Genomic DNA, 14,984 nt, shown 5'->3' with positions numbered 1-14,984 from the left:
GCAAATGTCGGGACGTATTGAAAACAAAAAAAATATTAACAAAATAATGTAAAAAATGGTAAGGAAAATAGGCGGGGCCTTGAGAGTTGCTCCGGACGATCAATACTCGGTCGTGTAGGACACGATATTGTGCCACGTTTCTACCCTGTTGGTATATCGCATGCAGCCAGGTCAGGCCTCCTGATTTTCCTGTTCCGATACCCGGCGAAATTCAAAAACTCCCGCCAGCACGCAGCGATTTCTTTCGTCTCAGTTGTTATCTTCGGTTTATGTTTCTCGATAAATACATCCTTCGATTTGATTATTTCTTTTGTTCTTTGTACTTAGTAAATAAGAATGAAAGAAAGAAAAAAAATACAATACTCTTGTAACACAGTATAATATTTTCGATCGACGTAATGAGACGTTGAAACTTGATACCTATAGGTACGTGATTGAGGAATATTTTTAACTCTTCCGTACAACTGCTGCGTGCACGAACCGCGGAAACGTCGGTGAAACTTGCAAGTTTCACAGACAGAGTTTCGTAGGTATTTTTTTTATTTATTTTTTTTTTTTAATTTTTTTATTTGTAGTCGCAGGGACTTGCCTAGATTCTCTGCAAGTGACTTCGTGGAAATTAATTTTCACTCGGTTGAAACGTTACGGTCAAAACATGCCGCGTACTTACTGCGAATGGAACAACCGGTGGAAAGTTGCTTCGACGAGGAAACCCTGCAGTTGAGATTAAATTATACACGTACTGTTTTATTTACTGGAACTGTTTTCACCCAAATTAGGTATAGATAGAAAAGGAGATGGAAAATAAAAGAACAGCGAGACGTTATATACACGTAAATCGATCTATATTTCGTAAAATACTGCCGACGTGGTATACATAAGTATAATATAGTATAGAAAGATTTTTTTCTCTCGCGAAAATCTTCGTACGACGAATAGGGCGATAAAATATGATATATGTACATCGCCCTGCATATAAATTGTATATACGTATATGTCGCATACCTTGTATAATATGGGTATAAATTAAGCAACGTGTCTTTTATTTTTTAATCCGTCTGTAAGCTTTTTTGCTTTGCAGGCAATATGTGTAATACACAACCATGCACGTATGCATGCGCATGCATAGAAATTCTTTATAGGAATCGTCTGCGGTTGTTTTTTTTTTTTTTTCCTCATTTGTGCAGTTTATTTATACGCAGACGTGTATTCTAGCGCAACGTTGAAGGACTTTGTACGTGCATGCATGTATGCACATTCTCATCCCGCTCGATTTCGTGGATTCGCGTACAACCTCCTGCAGAATGTAACTGCTATTGTTCCATCCTGTAGAGTTTCAGATTCCTTGAAATCCCTCGGGAATTGTCTCACATACGTTACTATAGTTTTATATTATATATACACGCACACACACGTACCTAACTATTTTCTCACAGTCACACATGCCGGTGTATAATAGTTAAACAATATGTAATGTACAAGTCACGCTGTTGAAAATTGTAGCGTCCGAGTTATATTTCATATTCCGTTTCATCTGCGTTCGTGGTATTAGTTTTATACGCAGTATTCGTATGTATACGTATGTATAAGTAACACTATTCGGTATAATATTAGGTGTTATTGTTTGAAATTTGAATTTCATCATATTTAAATTTGTTTTTTTTTCTCTCTCGTCAGTTCTTCTCGCTATAGTTGAAATATTCGTAAACTATTCGATATTTTTTAAATCTACGCACAGGCCGTTGAAGCTGAATCTGCAAGCTTTTCGAACCTTTATAATAAAGTGTAATTATAGACTTTAGAACACGTTACAGTCATTTGGAAACTATGGATTTTTTCATTTTCGGCATTAGAATCAGCTTCAAGGATCTATGCATGAATTTTACAAATATCGAACTGTTGAGTGTACTTGAACTTTTAAAGGAAAGTGAAATTTTCCTATGTTGAACGAACGTGAGATAAAAATTAAAATAGCGACCTTTTTTCACTGTCAGACACTAACATTTCAGAGGATAAGCGCGAAACAAAAAATACCTTCTAACCAATATACATATGTATACATATATAGAGATACAAGTATAACGTATTATGTTAATTAGATGCTGTAGATAAATAAATTTCTGGCTTAGGAAAAAAAAAAAAGAAAAATCCGCGGAAAATTGCAGTGGGGTATTAGATAATTGCGGCGTACAGGGTGGACGGGATGCACGCACGGATGAATTGCCGGAGCTTATAGAGGGGAGGGGGTGAAACCCCGTCGTGACCGAAATGAGGATGGGAAATCCCTAGGGAACTGCTCACGGGGTGCGATGCGATGCGGCGCAGGGTGGGGCGCAATTTCACGAAGCGAATTGTACGACCATCCTACCTAGACGTGTATATCCTTGTACAAGAATCTGCATCCACCCACCTACGTACGTACGAGGAGAGACTTGAGGTTGAAATTCCGAATTTGAAAAGTTCCGAAAGTGCCGAATTCCCAATTTTTTTGAGGCGAAACTTTGAGCAAAGTATTCGAACTTTGACGAAGCATCGAAGTTTCGAGCGGTTCGAAACTCGACGTTCAAAGTTTCGAAATGGCGAAATTCCGACAAGTCAAAGTTCCGAATATCTAAAAATCCGGAACATCGAAATTTCGAATGATCGAAGATCGAAGATTCCATGAATTTCTGACGCGGTGAAATTTCACCACTTTGATCTTTCTTTGTCTTGGATTTTCGATATTTTTACGTTCGGAATCGTGGTCATTCTAATCTTTTACACCCACCCGTTGAGCAAACTGCGCTGTGTGAGTATATTTTAATATTTATTAATATTTATTATTTAATATTTGCTGCATCGGAAATTTATTTTTCACAACTTTGTGCTTTCGTGACTTGAATTTTCGAAATCTTGCATTTCGGAACTTCGAGCCGTCGGGTTTTCGGCCATTCGAAACTTTGTTATTTCGTAAAAGTTTTATTTCTTCTCAAATTTCGCCCCCTAATAATTCGGAATTTTGCGCTTTCGGAACTTTTTAAATTGGTAACTTCAACTCCGCCCCCCTACCAGACTGTCCTTCACTCGAGGAGCGTGAGTATCCGTGTGTAACGAATACGCGGGCAAACGGAAAGCAAAGCGACGTGTTACGTACAGAGGGATTAAAATGCTGCGCTGTTAGCAGGGAAAATTTTACCGCGTGTAGTGCACGTTGCACGGGTGTTAGATTACACACGCATCGGTGGTTGAACGATTTTATCAAACAACAGGCTACACAGTCGGTCTCCTATTTCGCTAAAAGTGCCCTATTTTATTTTCTTCCTCTACGAGCACTCGAAAACTGAATATTTCCCGTAAAATCCCCCTCCCCCCCCCTATTTCTGCCCGTCATTTATTTATTTTTATTTTTTTTCAAACGAAAATGGACTGAAAAAATCAATTTCATGCTCGGGAACAATCCGGTCCTTCAAGATTTAGACGTGTCTCATCGGACTTTTGTCTTTTTTGTTTCGTTAATACGTAAATAATTAATTTGCACGGATGGAAAAAACGTTTTTCTAGTCCTAAAATGATGAATATATTCCAAACTTATGTATAAATACTGAATATACTAGAAAAAACGGTCTTGACGATCGCAGCAACAATTATCGGCCGATATATACGTTGATAAATGCAAAAAAAAATAATACAAAAATCCCCGTAAAAATGAATGTCCTGAATGATTTTCATTTAAAACATAATTCTATTATAACCACCCGTCATCAAGATCGACAAGATCGTTTTTTGTTTTCTATATCTTTCAAATAACGTCACCGTGGTTGGTAACTAATTTTGCGGTTATAAAAAATACCCCTCTGCATCGATAAAAAAATTTTATAACACCAAAGAAACCGACGATTGCTAATAATTTTCCCCCTCACCTTATTTGGTCACTGCTTTTGGTTTATTTTATTTTATTTCTTTTCTTCTCTCTTCTTTCCTACACCCGCGAGTTCACCTCGTCTCCTAATTGACCCCCCCCTCCCCCCCTCTTTAATCGACGTTGTCTTTCCCTCGAGGACGAGGTTCGTTTTCGACTCTACGGCGCCGCACGCCACCGTCATCGACGTTACGCCCTGCTGCAGACTCTCCGGCGTCGTCGTCGTCGTCGTCGTCGTCGTCGTCGTCGTCATCCTCGTGCAACCAACCTTCCTCCTCCTCCTCCACCACCACCACCACCACCCCCGTCCTCCGCTGCTCAGCTCTCTCTATCATTTTTTCGTTTCCTTCTCTTCGTATAGTAGGTACTCGTGCCATGCGATGCCAAACACGACCCTACAAAGGTACCTTGTAGGTAGTCACGCTAAGCCTCGACGCGCACGCCATACTTCTGGCTCTCTGCTCGCTTCTTCTTTTTCTCACTCTCTACGTTTCTTATTTTCTTATCCGCCACCCACAGCTCCCACACCGTTTCGACGTCACCCTCCTTATCTTTTTTCTCCTACTCTTAATGTGCACCGGCTCCTCCTCTCGGGGCGTGTTTCGTTCGTTCTTTATACGATAATTATTTCTCGCTTATCGAATTCACTCGGTTTGCACTCACCTCCGAACGGTGCTCATCTTCTCATAATAACTTCACCAGTCTGGAGAGTCTAAATATTCGTTTCACGATGACTTTTTTCTTTTTCCTCCCTCATTCACTTTGCCCCAGTAAAGTTTTCCAATCAAGAAAATTTCAGATCGTTTGCCGACACTTTTACGTTTTAATCGCGGATCGATTATTGTGTAAATCTGCATTATAAAACTTGATAAAAAATCCAATCTCCATCCGTTTCATCGTATAGTGGTATACTATTTTAACTGTTTAATGTATCGACTGCCTTCAAAGCTCGATTCAAGCGTGTTGATAACCGGAATGGAGTTTTAGGTTATCGACGTAAATAGATCATCATAGATTTGTCATATTGGTTTAAGTTCTCGGTAATTGACCGTCTTCTTGAAATGTTGGTGACGCAGGTTCCGTTCAGGCCGGTTTACCGTTCCTTGAATTGTTCGGCTTCTTACGATTATTGACGCAAAGTCTCAGTAACGATGGAAAGAACAATCCGTTGCGCGTCTGTGCAAGGTTAAAAATATCCAGGCATATTTTAGGATACACTGCAAGATCGCATGCGATCTGATAACGAAGATCCTTTACAGGATGATGAAATTTATAGGTATTGGAAACCGTTTGTGCATCCGTTAAGCGACAAAACCGCCGCACGAGATAGGTGGATAAACTCTGACCACGTTCGCGTATCGGGAGGAAATTCATTATACGGGGTTTAAATTAAACCGCGAATAACATTAAGCGTCCTCCTGATAGTAGTTCATGGGCAAACAAAACAATCCGGCGTGAGAATTACGCTACGCGATTGATCGAATATCCTGCGACCGCAGACTACGGTTCAATCGACCGATCATGGTGATGATATAAATTTATTTCGTCTAAAAGCGACGGGGCACGCATCCGTGGGCAATGCCGTAAGTATTCGTGTTACGAGGGATTTGTTAAATTCGAGGGTGAGAAGAGAGAACAGGGTGGTCGCACACCTGGAAAACACGGAAAATCGGCAATTGTCAGGGAATTCTTATTTTGGTCGTGGAAATAACTGAAAATATCAATTTTCTATCGTGAGAATTAGAGATGATTTTTTGAGGTAACAAGTTTGCTAAACAAATTTACTTAAGTTGACTATCTTGCACGTGTATAGTTTTCCTCAATTCGAATTGAATTTTAACCGAATACAGAGAGTCGATAAGCCGAACGATTTAGCTTTTAGTAACTTACCGGAACTGGGACAATGTCGGGGAATACTGGGTTTTAGGTCTTGGAAAAGCTGGAAACGTCGCGAAAATTTTTTCCACCGAAGAAAGGAGAACCGCGGAGTATCGACGAAACTTTTCCTATTACAATTCGAAACGATTTTCCCTCCACGTCGGTACGTACATATTATATGGCGTTTCTTGTCACCGTTAGACCTAGAATAATAACACCACTCGTACCATACATACCATGGATGGTACATTATGTATACATAGGATGACTACTCGTAATACGCAGAGTGAATTATTTATGTCGCATGGCCGTAATGGCTGCGTGGGCAGATAATAGCTCACTATGTATATGTATATATATATGTATATGTATACATGTATATGAGTAAAAGTGCTGTAGGTATCAATATATATTACACGTATGCACGAAGGCTTTTCAGATTTCGACTACCAAGCTACTTACAAGTATATATATATATATATATATATATATATATATATATATATACATACATGTACGTATGTCGTGTATGTGTACGTATTCGGCATGCATACGACGACGTACGGAAACGCGTGTTCAAAAAATACACAAAACGCAACACTTGCCTCTCTCGTCACTCCGACGGTATTGATCCTACCTTTACTTTTCAACTCGCGTGTCTCATAACGCTGGAATCCATTATGACCATTGCTGTATGTATTACAGTGTACGAATATGGTCGTATTATTGTATAAGTTCCTCACCACGCAATGGAAAAATTTTTACCCGTAAATCGTTCAAACCGTGCCCATACCGTATAAGCTTTTTTTTTTTTCTCTTGTTATAGGAGCCACAATTTAGAAACATTTTCGTATGAAATCTCATTTTCTGTACAAGTGTACGAAAGGAGAGCACAGTTTTCCTTGTTTTTCAAGACAGTTCAAATTTCTGAATTCAAAGTGTAATTCCGACGAGAGTGAATTTTATTTTATCGGCACAATAAGATGTGGTCCGCTATGTTTTAAAATGTAGAAAGTAACTTAAGAGTGACAAAAATATTAATCTTGTTTTAAGAGTCTTGAGGAAAAAGAAATTTGTGAAAACGATGTACAGTCGTAGCTGAAAGTATCACAATTATGCTTCGTATTATACCTTGAGATAGTAAGTGAAATTAGGTATTCAAAGAAAGAAGTTGCGTCTGTTTAGTTTTTCGAAATCGTATCGTCGTTAAATTTCGAATTTACAGCGATAAATTAAGTCGCACTGGATGAATTAATTGTCTCCAAACTTTTTTCGCGCAGGCTTCTTTCCGTAATTTGAAGATCAATGCTTATCAGATTCGTCGGTACTGATTGTGATTTGTGTAAGTCGGAGTGCCCGGACAGAAAGGGTTGATCGACTTGATCGATCGCCAATCGACGAAAGTTTAACCCCTTTCCGTTGCCGATGAAAAGTGAATTATAGAATTGGAGACGAAGTAAAAGAGTGCAGGCCGGGCAAAGCAGCTCCTCTCAATTAAATTTCAAACACGTTGGAACGACTTCGAAACTTGAATCGAACGCCCCGAGTGACGCTTATTAAAAATAAATTCTAAGAAGTAGTTTAACAGAGTGGCGAATGGGACATTTTCTCAACCACAATTCTCGATTCAACCGTCACGATATTCCACATCGTCTCATCCTCAGCTGCATCGTCGTCAATCATCCCTCTGCGTTACAGATTCTCTCCTCATCTCTTCTCATCTCTCTTCATCTCTCTTCATCTCTCTTCATCTCTTCTCTTCCGACCGCGGCTTACCAATTAAAACTAATTGTTCCAGTCGTATTGTGTTCTCTTCTCTTCTCTCTCTCTCTCTCTTTTTCCTCATTCCTTCTTCTTTTTTTCGCCACTATACCGACCCACTCTCTTCCTTCTCTTCATCCCGACACAGTCGTCGCTATCACGTTGTGTCGAGTGACCCAGTTTTGCGCGATAGTTAGGTCCTCTTCTCCTCTCTTTTCTTTTCTTCTCCTCTCTTTTCTTTTCTTCTCTTCGTTTCTCTTATTTTCTTTTTCCCAGGAAAATTTCTCACCGGGAAATTTCACCTCGGTGTTTACGTCGCGACCGGCGGAAGCTGGTCTCATTTTTCTCCTCTTATTTCTCATTTTTCAACCTTCCTCTATCCACAATCTTTTTTCGTTAAGGTATATGTCGGAGGATCGTGGTTTCGATTATAATCTCACTATACAGATATACGGTACAGATTATAATCTGTGTAGTAGGTATATAGTGCCCGAGGTATTGCAGACTTGGATTGTTGATACGTACGCCCGCAGTTCGTAACGATTATTCCCTTATCGAATAATTTAACGCGACATTTTGTCTCTAGAAAAAAAAATTGGCGTGAGGAAAAAGGGAAGCTTATCTCAATTCAATAATCGAAGGTGGATGAATCGCCACGAATTATCTATCACGAATACGAACTAGTAAATTACACCGGATGCAATTTATTTTTGAAATATAATTAGCGTACAACGAATTAGTTGTACATAGTCGAACAGTGCCAGAATCTCCGTGGTGATGAAAACAGAGTCGCACGGATGAAGTGAACAGCTGCACTTTACTTTGGCTAAAAGCTTGAACTTGGCTTTGAGAATTGAAGGGAAAAGTCTAAAGTATGCAGCATCAAATCTACTACGAGACGAAGCAGTGAATTCTGTGACAATGCGTAGGTACATAATGCCGATTCTAATTCAAGATGATACGCTCGGGATAAATCGATGCAAGTTTCCGAATCGACGTTTAACGGTACTTGACCTAGTTTCTGTAACAGAATTGACTCCATATACGTAACTGTAACACGTATGCAATACACGTAGTCGCGGAAGAATATCACTGTAGAATCGTGAATAGCTTCAGTTTCGCGTTGGAAAACAATCGAAATGTGTACCAGATGTCGTTCTTGAATCGTTGCCAATATTCGCGAGGCGGTTGGAGGTTACACATTAGGGTGATTCGGAAAAAAAATAATTTTACGATTTTTCACCATGGCTCCGCTTGAAAACTTTGTTCAGGCTGAAAGAAAGGTTAGGTCAGAAGATGAGCGTCTTGCGTTATTTGAAAAATTGCGCTCGGTTGATTTTTCACATTTATACGTGTTAATTGAATAGAAAAAATTCTTATCGCTTACGCTTACAGCAATCGTTAATGTCAATTTACGTCACAAGGAAGACCCTCATTTGTAATATCAAGTCTCCAATTGATGTTTGAGAAGTCTATCTGACGAATTTTTCACTAATAATTCAATCTCATGAAATAGTTATAATTTAATATGAACTTTTTAATTTAGGAAAATAAGATTCGACGATGATCGTGATCTTTGGATCGAATATAAGTGTCAGGATGATTGAAGCGCTACGACGTGTTTGTTCACAAATTCAAAAAAAAAAAAAAAAAATGCGAAACAAGAAATGAGCGCGATCTTCCACATGACGTAGAAAGCTCGTCTTTGTTACGGAATCTTTCTTTTAACCTAAACAAACTTTTTAGGCAAGGTGAAAAATCGTAAATCACTTTTTTCTGAAACACCACGGTACAAATATTATAATAATCGCATCGCCTTATATATTAAAATCCGGTGTCAATTTCTGTACAGACTGAATAATTCGATGTCGATTTAAGACACACTCACATACATCTGCAGACGTTGAAAAAAAATTCTTCCGCATAGTAGGTAGGCTAATATTTCAGGTCAATATCAGCACCATTATTTCTCACATCGTGGTGACAGACGCATAATTGGTGCGGCTACTGCGACTCGCTTCAATTCCGAACTTGTGACTCTCTTAAAACTTTGCCCACCCTCTCATTCCCTCATTCTCTCATGCTATCCGCCGGTCTGCTGCTTCTGCTGCCACGGCAATGGCAGGGGTGAATTCTGAAGTGAAGTGAAGTCGAGTCGAGTCGAGTATCGCGGCGGGCACGTCTGAAGTGCCTCGGCACCCAGTTGAATACATCTCTGTCGCCATATCAGGAGCCAAGTTCACAGGGAACATAGAAAAATCCCTCCGTGCTTGGAGCTCCGGCATAGCTTTAATAATAACAGGTACACGCTTCGGTCGAATATCTTCAAAACCTCTTCATCGCCGATCCACTTCCCTTTTTTCGCGTTGTAGATTGTGTAACACCGAAATTCTGACTTATGCGGTGAATCATTTTTTCAGGAAAACACCGCTCGATTATCCGCACTTACGGTTTTTACCCGCCTGCCCTTCTTTATTTTTTTTTATTTTTTTTTTTTATACTAACAATAAGATACATTTGAATTTATCTGTATGTTTAAATATCGTATATGTGACGAGTCATTGAATACTTACAATTCATTGATAGGAGAGGATAACTCGAGTGTAAAACTAAAATTTGACCATTTCTTTTTTTCTCATGTTTCAGGAATAATGAAACGCGAGGCTGACGGTGGAGCCATGACAGGCGGCGGGGGCGGCGGAGGTGGTGGAGGCGGTCCAACCAGCCCCCACAAACGATACCGTCAAGGCGACGACGAACTCCGTCTTCTGATACCCAGCAAGGTGCGTCTAATGTGCATTAAAATTATTGCCTTGTTATACGGCTTCATCTCTTATCGTGCTTCTGGACGACAAGCGTGTTTCTATTTTCTCAAACTTTCTCTTTCTCCTTGTAGAGAAGAGAAGTGAAAAAGCTTGTCTTACCGAACCGTGTACGCGAGAGTTTTATTCAAAGATCAGAACGTCGGGAAAATTGTGTGTAAAAAAAAAAAATTAAATTATTAATAATGAACGGTGAGATTTGGTCCTTGATGGTCGAATATCTTCAATATACCGACATTCGGCGAGTCTGGTGTAAAATTTAACTCATTCTTGTTGGTAAAAGAGTCGCGGAACGCGAACCCTGCATGGAAAAGCTGGCGATACGATGTGTAAAATTTCAATATTTTTTCGATAATGTTGAAAGCGGAGGACGAGGATTCGCCTCGAGGCGTTGACCTCGTAGTACGAATTTAAAATTCAACTCGCTTAAATTCACTTTGACTCGAAGCACTTTAGCGATGCAAATTTTGAATACCGTGCGTGCGTAAAGTTTAGACAGAGCGAGGCCAGGGCAAGGAGGAAAAAGCTGACTGCACGAAACCGACGCGTGCTTGCAGGCCTCGTTCGTTCATTCGGCTCATGTGGCGCAAGCTGCGCGGGCTTCGCCTTCGAACTGAATTTTATCTAGGTAGGTATAGGAAGTTGTGATTCGAATCTTGAGTAGGAAACTGAACGGCGTGGAACGCAGCCGCGGCACAAGCCGGACGCGTGCTCCGGTGCTCCGGCACTTCCGGTTATTGTTTCACTCTCGAAGACCCCCGTTAGATTATTATTATTATTGTTGTTGTTGTTATATATCTTAATAACGCACAGAAATAGGTATATTATATTAGCCGCGTATCAGGCGTTTGAAAAGGGTGGCCACTCGGCTGGAAGACCTGGGGAAATGTCGGGTAATTTTAGCAAATACGTGAGTTTTAGTAAATACGTTACTGCCTCTCTCGAAGTCTTGAATATCCCACGAGTAACGGTGTTCCATTCGTTCTTTGTTCAATTAGTTGAATTAACATTTTTGCTCGCTTGTTACGATCGTTGGGAATTATTTGGTTTTTTTTTTTATTTTTTAAGATACTTTGTTTATTAGCATTTATTTATGTAAATCGTAGTAATTCGAACGTTTTTGAAAATGAAGAAAGGAAACGTTCAATTCCATATTGATTCTCTGTTCCGGTATGTATTATGATTTTTGTTTTTTGTTTTTTTTTCATTTTTATCTTCGCTCTAATTTTTCATACTCGTCCGTTTCTTTCTTCAATCGAATATCAAGATCGAGATTGAGATCTGAATAATTGAGAAATGCAGGAGCAGGAGGGATTAATGATTATGAATTTTTCGACCAGGTTATGTAACAAAGGGTTTCATGAGGTGTGAGATTTTCTCACTCCTACGCGACTTGTTAAGTTTACGAGGTATACATGTATTAAAAAAAAAAAAAAAAAAAAAAAAACACAGAACCGGGCAATTAGTTGCTGTTTAGTTTTATTGTAAGGAGCGTTTTATCGGGTTTTAAAGATTGCGGCCGTCGCGTCGCGTCGCGTTGTCCCTTTGAAACGCAGTCTCTGCAGCGTGTAGCAGCGGTCTTCCTTCTCCAAAGCGGTCTGGCAAATTACACCTCGTAATCACGTTCCTACTGTCCCGCTGCTGCTGCTTCATGCCGACCATGCCACTGCTGCGGTTCTCCGCATAACCGCTGCGATTCAACGCGCAATTATACCGCCGCGGCGTGCACTGCAGTTTCAAACAACTGAACAATCCGCTATATGCTGCAAGGTAGGTAGCAGTACATACCTATATTGCGGAAAGCTAAATAAACGCGGAAGCCTGATGCAGCTTGCAGCTGCGACGCCGATTTTACTTCCACCTATTCGAATAATCCTGTTACAATACCTATCCCCGTGTCGTTTTATTTTTTCGCAAAAGATCTTGCTTTATCTTTATTTTTATTTTTTTATTATTATTATTATTTTTTTTTTTTTCAAAGTAAATTCCGCATTAGTAATATGATCATTAGGGTGGTTCATTTTTTAACTTATTCCTTCTGAGGTGCAACTTGACAAATTTGTGACAAATACTGAAAAAAAGATTGTCGACAAACCTGAATGAGGTAGGAAAATATTTAAAGATCGCTACAAATTATTGTGATATTTTTTAATTACTTTTATGTGTACACCTTACGAATTTCTATATATAATATATATATATATATATATATTAGTTTATTTTTTTTCGTATCGTGGTGCAATTAATTACACATAAAGTACACCTCCAAGTTCAAAGAAAAACGGAGATGGTGAGGGTCGGTGGCAGGTCGAATTGGCATGGAATGCCCCGTATTTACTCGGAGTTACGAAACTTTTTGGTGGCTGGATACGTTTTTTATCTTTCCGAACGTTCTAGCCGCCGCAGTATGGAGAAACACTAGGCAGTTGGTATTTTCCGCGACAAGGTCTGCTTGCATTATATGGACCGATACCTTCTCTCGCAACGGTTCTTCAATTGCGAAACGCTAACCTGGATTTAACGTTACGTTGCAATTAATGGTGCAGAATTCACAGAAACGCCGGCACGAAGCGTAATTGCCATTTGTATTATGTTCTCTTACGCTCTGCATGCGATAAGCTTCATATTCTACACCCCGCGGATTTTATTCAATATCGTCGTGAAAAATTTCTGTAATATTCTGAAACGGAGTGAAACGAAACGAAACGAAACGCCATTCTATCGATCGCGCTCGAAAGAAACTTCAATTACGGATGTGTAGTTAATTGTATTGGCATACTTATAAGAATCGATATCAATTATCTCGTCGAATGCGAGGAATTTCAATTTTATTACAGGTAGGTAGATTACGAGATATTGACCGTTAGGAATTTAGAATTACTCATTAATTTCTCTACGCACCTTAGCTTTTTGATGTCGCTTTAATTTCCTATTTTTCTCCATTCATTGTAATTATATTAGATTATAAAAACGTAGATTTCTACACTATTTAATAAGTATTTGATTCGAATATTCATTCCGCTTTACTCAATCTTGTATTATTACAGACCTATAACGAGGCGTTTGTACTAATTCCGTCTACGCTGTGTAATAAAAATGTTGAAATATTTATTATGTATTTGATTACTGCAGATAAGTGTTCTCCGGCGTGGTTAGATTATTACAGCACGGATTCGTTCGTTGCGCTGTAACCTGAATTCAGCATCATACGATTTTACCGGTATATTTATTCGATTAATCGACCTATATACTTAACGCACTTTTTTTTCTTTTGTATAATGAATTTAAAACTTGGCAGGAAATTCTATTCCACGTAATTTAATTGAGAAATAAGTCGACGGGAATGGTAATGCGATCTCTCTGATTCTCTTATTAATTTTCTTCCTTTGGAATTCGATGCTCGTGAATTATTCAGTTTGCAAATTTAATAATCAATACAACGTTCAATTGAAAATCATCTGTTCTTATGTTTATAAATAAAAAAATATACATATATTCGGTGTAATTTCTTTTCCAACGGTTACTTAAATAGCAACTACCTTATAATCGGTGATTTGTATTCGCACGATGTGTAGAGAATCGCGAAAGTCGTCGACTGACTTATATGCCGGTGCATATTGATCAAGGTATTCAGTGTTTCGTGCACAGGTACATAAATACTTATCGCCAAGAATCGTTTAACAAAAATAATCTCACCATTGCTCGACTGCACGCGCCGCGAAACGTTGCTGCTGTTGCTGATTCTGCATGGATCTTAAACAGGCTGTTCCTATTCCTATTCCTATTCCTATTACACATAACGTTATAGGCACGCAATGAATAACTTATTCAGTACGCAGTTCGCGCTTTCGAGACCGAGGTTATACCCACGTTACGCGTGCTTATGAGAAAAAGCTGCGGCAATCTTGGATCGTGAAATCTGCTGCTGCTGTTTCTGCTGCCGCTGCAACTGTTTCTGACACATTTTACGGTGTTATAACCCAACGCGAACTGATTACGTTTACCATTGAAATTTTACTTACTTCAACTTGTTGGTTGCACGCGTGATACTTTACATAACGCGAGCATGTTTTCACGCGTTTTTTCATTAGTTTGCTTTCCGTACACACAGTATCAGTTTCTACGACGGTAGAGTGAGTCTGCGACTGCGCATGCGCGGACTGTAGAAAATACTACTTTTAAGTAATAGGAGTTGGACTGCGCAGGCGCAGACGCTAATAAATATGACATAACGCGCGACCCTAACCTCTATTTCGGGCCTAATGAAAAAACGCGCAACGTACTCTTGTTACGTATAAAGAATCGTGTGCAACGATGAGGTAACGATCTTTTCGCCTCGCGTATTAGCAATATTTACTGCCCGAAACGGAGTGATTGCGTGATTTGTTATGTTGGAGGAAAATTTGCGATGACTTATTCAATGTTTCTTATTTGGATTAATTCAAAGTAAATTTCCGACATCTCTCTAACTTGGCTCTCCGTTTTTTTTTTTTGTACGTATGCAAATGCAAAGGATCGATTGTATAGTCGATTTGTTAATTTCTGTTACTTTCTTTTTATAAACGATTATAATCTCCTTCTGTAACATAATGATTTTTCGACTATGACCGCGTAAGGTTTTCTAA

General features: G+C 39.2%; 1 protein-coding gene across 9 annotated transcripts in view; it reads left to right on the top strand.

The window, feature by feature from the left end:
• HnRNP-K (Heterogeneous nuclear ribonucleoprotein K) overlaps window positions 1-14,984 on the top strand; it is a 104,648-nt gene that overhangs the window by 42,274 nt on the left and 47,390 nt on the right. For all 9 annotated transcript variants that reach the window (XM_069138239.1, XM_046637113.2, XM_069138236.1 and 6 more), the window contains one exon: window positions 10,184-10,320. In XM_069138239.1, the coding sequence (XP_068994340.1) occupies window positions 10,189-10,320 (132 nt within the window). In that variant the 5' untranslated portion in view covers window positions 10,184-10,188. The remainder of the gene's footprint in view (window positions 1-10,183; window positions 10,321-14,984) is intronic.

This window comes from Neodiprion pinetum, chromosome 1 (assembly GCF_021155775.2).
Source record: "Neodiprion pinetum isolate iyNeoPine1 chromosome 1, iyNeoPine1.2, whole genome shotgun sequence".
NCBI lineage: Eukaryota > Metazoa > Arthropoda > Insecta > Hymenoptera > Diprionidae > Neodiprion > Neodiprion pinetum.
Note: the sequence above shows the minus strand (reverse complement) of the source record. Positions and strands in the feature narration are given on the sequence as shown.